General features: G+C 38.1%; 1 protein-coding gene across 3 annotated transcripts; it reads left to right on the top strand.

Moving 5' to 3' along the window:
- The first annotated feature begins 236 nt into the window (after positions 1-236).
- On the top strand, positions 237-4,189 carry LOC107897680 (translation initiation factor eIF-2B subunit delta). 3 transcript variants are annotated; one of them, XM_016823207.2, is made up of 7 exons: positions 237-941; positions 1,014-1,133; positions 1,624-1,979; positions 2,506-3,250; positions 3,361-3,463; positions 3,563-3,617; positions 3,854-4,189. In XM_016823207.2, the coding sequence occupies exons 1-7, from the start codon at positions 458-460 to the stop codon at positions 3,914-3,916; spliced, it is 1,926 nt and encodes a 641-aa protein (XP_016678696.1). In that variant the 5' UTR covers positions 237-457; the 3' UTR covers positions 3,917-4,189. The 3 variants fall into 3 exon arrangements, with proteins under 3 accessions (XP_016678696.1, XP_016678697.1, XP_016678699.1); XM_016823210.2 differs by lacking the exons at positions 237-941; positions 1,014-1,133; positions 1,624-1,979 and adding exons at positions 2,104-2,233; positions 2,327-2,371; XM_016823208.2 differs by lacking the exons at positions 237-941; positions 1,014-1,133; positions 1,624-1,979 and adding an exon at positions 2,103-2,371.
- Positions 4,190-4,540: the final 351 nt, after the last annotated feature.

Raw genomic sequence — 4,540 nt, 5'->3', positions numbered from 1 at the left:
GTATTATAACCGCAATTTTGTTTTGTTTAATAAAATTAAAAACATTTTAATGTTAGAATAAGTATCAAGAATATGTTTAAAGTTAAATATCAAATAAAATAAAATTCAGTATCCACTGATAATATAAGATTGTCTTTTCGTCCAAAAATTATTTGTCTTGGATTCTTTTTAGATTTTTTTATTCTTCCAAAAAAGAAAAATAAATTATGCGCTATACACTATTACACCGCTGAGGTAAAAACTTATTCTCCACTAAGTAGCGAATGTTATTCATTTATTTATTCAAAAATATTTCGTTTTTCTCTCTTAAAGGAAATTATATTGATACCTTCTTCTCATTATTTATTATTATAATTTTTTTTTTGCATGAATTCCAAACCCTAACATTGATTTCTCTCACCTTTGTTATCTTTTATTTTTACAAAAATCAACAAAGTTCTTCGAACGGCAACTATCCATGGACGCGCGTCGTATGTCACGAGCCGTCCCCAGAGTCCGCCAAGTCGGCTTCTTCACTCCTAACACGCCGGCTAAGCAGCCTCAGCCGCAATCAGCCGCTCCAAGCTCCGAATCGCCTCCACTCTCTGATTCTCCTGCCAGCAACTCCCTCTCTCCCGTCATGATACCGCCGCCGCGTCACCTCTCCGACAACCTTGGCGGACGCACCGCCGCTGTGCCCGTTCCTGGACGGGAAAACTCTGGAGAGCTTCCTACCGTTGGAAGTTACAACCCTTCGGAGTCAGTGTTGTGGTTGGATTCACCGCCTCGTAGTCGAATTGGTGACGAAGAGCTCTCGGAGGGGGCAGAGTCGTCGTTGGGATGGTATCGGAGGAGTGATTCAGCAAAATTTGCCTCAAGTCTTCCCAGTGGCGGTTTCAATTTGTCTACAGCGAAGCATCCGGAAAGTGTTGCTGCAGTGGAAGCTAAGAATCCATTGCCTGGTAAATATAATAACTTTTTGAATACAATAAACGACTTTCAAAGTATTTGGATTAAATGAAACTTTGCTGCAGAACAAAGTGAAGCGCAAAAGGAGCAAGCATCAAGTTCAAAGCCTCTAAAAGCGAAAACAACAAAAGCTGAGAGACGTGCCTTGCAGGAGTCTCAACGGGCTGCTAAAGCTGCTTCTAGAGGTTCGAAACAGTAATATTTTCTTTCTTTTAGTGGGAACATTAAGAGGATTTGAAAACAGGTTTAAGGGATGATGATTAAGCACATGTTGCAATCAGTTGCAAGCATCCCCCTTTACTTAAAGAAAATAGGTTCTTAATCTGATTGAAATAGAAATACCTTTTATGAAGTGAGTTCATCATCAAACTCAAGCTTTACATGTGATTTAATCTAATGAGCCAAGTCATCTAATTTCTAATTTATAGTTTCTACCCATATGACGTTCAAATTTTTGAATAGCTTGTTGAAGTCTGTTAGCATTTCCTTAGTATTTGTTTCTTTGACTCCCTGTGAATAACATAGCAATGGCATTTTAGATTTTGATGAAACATTAGTGTTGTTTGATTCTTTTTTATTTAATCTTGTTCTGACCAATTGAACTTGGTTTTCTAATGGTATATAATTTGTTAGCTTTTCCTTTTGGCACTAACGTTTCTAATCTTAATTTTATAGCTGAGGCAAATAAATCTGGTACACCTGGGGGAGCACCTTCTTCTAAACCCATGAAGCAGCCACCACAAAAGAAAGATGGCCCTCCAGTTGCATCTTCAATTGCAGCTTCTGAAAGAATAGGAGTTGATCGGTCAGTGGAGAAAGAGAGGAAGAAAGATCTTCCTCCTCCACGTAAGCAATTTGATGATGAGAGTCGTGGGGGTAGGGCTAAAAGGCGATCTGTGTTGAATCAACCTGAAGCTAGGAATAGAGTTGAACTCTTTCGCCATCTGCCTCCACACAAAAATGGAACTCAGCTTCCTTATTTGGGGTCGAAATTTTTTGAACTTCATGAGAAGCATCCTGCTGTGTACAAGGTACTCTCTTAAGTAGTCTGCTCTGATTAGTTAACAGTTGACCTTATTTGTCTTTTTCCTATCTGATTAACTGTATTTTAGGTGGGTAACTCCGTTCAAGTCAGTTGAGAAAAAGGAAAAATAAGAGGGGAAGGGGGTGGGGGTAGACTTGGATGTGTCCCCCCTTTTAAAAAATCATGAAAACTAAATATCCAGGACAGCGATCCTCAACCATGCAAATGTATAGTCGAGAATGCTACATTAACCTCTTATTTGTCAGCTTCCTGAACTCGCATCTTTTTTGTTGTTTTTCCTCAAAGTTTTAAAGATTATCTTAACTCAAATTTTCTATAACTTTGGTGTACTAGTTGGTGTGAGGATGTATTGTGGGAAGTGGAATCAGAATGAACAGGGTAATTATTGCATGGTGCATGAATTACTCAGATGTCTATTTATTTGAAAAGTAGATAAAGCATATTTTCTTATCTTTTAATTTAATGACAGAGAAATGAGTTCCTTGCAATGTTGTGTTGTATGAAATTGTCAGGTTGGATTGCAGTATTTGGCTGGAGATTTGTCAGGAGGAAATGCACGTTGTATTGCAATGCTGCAGGCATTTCAGGAGGCTATCAGAGACTATTCCACACCACCTGAAAAAACCCTCACCAGAGATTTAACTTCCAAAATTGGTGGTTTTGTTTCTTTTCTGATTGAATGCCGCCCACTTTCTATGAGTATGGGAAATGCAATCAGGTTTCTGAAGAGTCGTATTGCCAGGTTACCACTAACTCTCTCTGAATCAGAAGCAAAAACAACCCTTTGTTCTGACATTGATCGTTTCATAAATGAGAAGATAGTGCTTGCTGATAAGGTGATACTTAGACATGCTGCTACAAAAATCAGAGATGGTGATGTTCTTCTGACATATGGATCATCATGTGTTGTTGAAATGATTCTTTTGTATGCCCATGAGCTTGGGAAACAATTTCGTGTTGTGGTGGTAGACTCGCATCCGATGCTTGAAGGCCAAAAGCTACTTCGTAGGCTGGTGGTAAAGGGCCTTAGTTGTACTTATACTCAATTAAATGCTATTTCTTATGTCATGCACAAAGTCACTCGAGTTTTTCTTGGGGCTTCCTCTATATTTTCTAATGGGACTGTATATTCGACGGTTGGAACTGCATCTGTTGCTATGGTTGCTCATGCATTTCGTGTTCCAGTTTTGGTCTGCTGTGAAGCATATAAATTTCATGAAAGGGTGCAACTTGATTCAATCTGCTTTAATGAGTTAGGTATGTCGGTGTTTTATACAATCCCCTCCCTCAACCGCCCCCGCCCCCAAAAGAAAAAGAAAAAAAAAAGAGGCAGACAACTTACACCTTCCTTCTGGAATGCCTTGCAGGTGATCCAGATGCCATATCAAAGGTCCCAGGAAGAGTGGATGTGAATTATTTGGATAACTTGACTGATAAACAGAAGGAAAACCTTGAACTTCTTAATTTAAAGTAAGCTTTTAGATGTCTCATGTCCAAAGAAAGGAACTATTTGATTTAATGATCTCTAAATGATTCTGAATCCTCTTACCTTGGTGTGAATCACAACAGATATGATGCCACTCCTTCAGATTACATCTCAGTGATTGTCACAGATTATGGCATGGTAAGTGTTATCCTTAAATCTTTCAACTCTTTGGTGGAGATTTTTGCATCAGGGTGTATTCTTGCCTCAAATCCAATGAATACCCAAGTCCAATGTATTTGGCCTGTGTTTATTGTCTATACTTTCTTTATCATTTGCTCCTCTTTTTTGGGAGGATTAAATGTTTTAGATGCTGAATCTTGCTTGAAGTTACTTGCATTAGCAAATTTTGACTCATTATATTGCTTGTGCCACAGATCCCTCCCACAAGTGTGCCTGTCATTGTGCGTGGGTATCGGAAGGAGTACTTGTTGATATAGAGTTCTCACATGTTTTTGCCGAAGTAAAGCTCTTAACATAGATTCATAAATGGATTCATTTTCGGGAAGACGGATCTATGATTTATGCTACTTTAGTCACTTAGTTTAGTACCTTTCTTGTTCATTCTTTACATCAAAATCATAATTTTATGCCATTGTCAAATTAACTCAATTCTTAAAAAGCCTACTGTATCTGTAATGGTAATTTTGGCGTTTGTTGTGTTGGATGATAAAAAAAAATTCCATGTATATGCAATGCTTGATTGCAAGTTAGATTGTTGATTATAGAGTTTTAGGAGGAGATAAAAAATGAGTTGCGTGCTGTATATACATAAATTCAACCACTTCTTATAGTCATACTTCTAGAAAACAGTAACTTGAAAATAATAATGGAAATAATAAAGTACTCTAATCAAAAGTACAGGGGAATAAATAGTTATGCTCGACACGCCCCCTCAAGAGAGGTAGCGATGAGAGTGGCTTGCAAATGCATTTGCAAGGTGGTTAGTGGAGTAATTATGTTTGATAACTTGATGCGCTTGTACTTTGTAAGTAACGCGGCACGCAACATGCTTCCTTCTGTTGTGAAAGAATGGATTGTGACAACGATATGACATATCAACG

Source organism: Gossypium hirsutum, chromosome D09 (genome assembly GCF_007990345.1).
Source record: "Gossypium hirsutum isolate 1008001.06 chromosome D09, Gossypium_hirsutum_v2.1, whole genome shotgun sequence".
Taxonomy (NCBI): Eukaryota; Viridiplantae; Streptophyta; class Magnoliopsida; order Malvales; family Malvaceae; genus Gossypium; species Gossypium hirsutum.
This window is presented reverse-complemented; position numbering and strand designations above follow the sequence as displayed.

Coding starts and splice junctions, on each gene's coding strand:
- LOC107897680 (XM_016823207.2), top strand. CDS start 458: ATGGACGCGCGTCGTATGTCACGAGCCGTCCCCAGAGTCCGCCAAGTC. Junction 942..1,013: donor AGCTAAGAATCCATTGCCTG/GTAAATATAATA, acceptor ACTTTGCTGCAG/AACAAAGTGAAGCGCAAAAG. Junction 1,134..1,623: donor TGCTAAAGCTGCTTCTAGAG/GTTCGAAACAGT, acceptor TTAATTTTATAG/CTGAGGCAAATAAATCTGGT.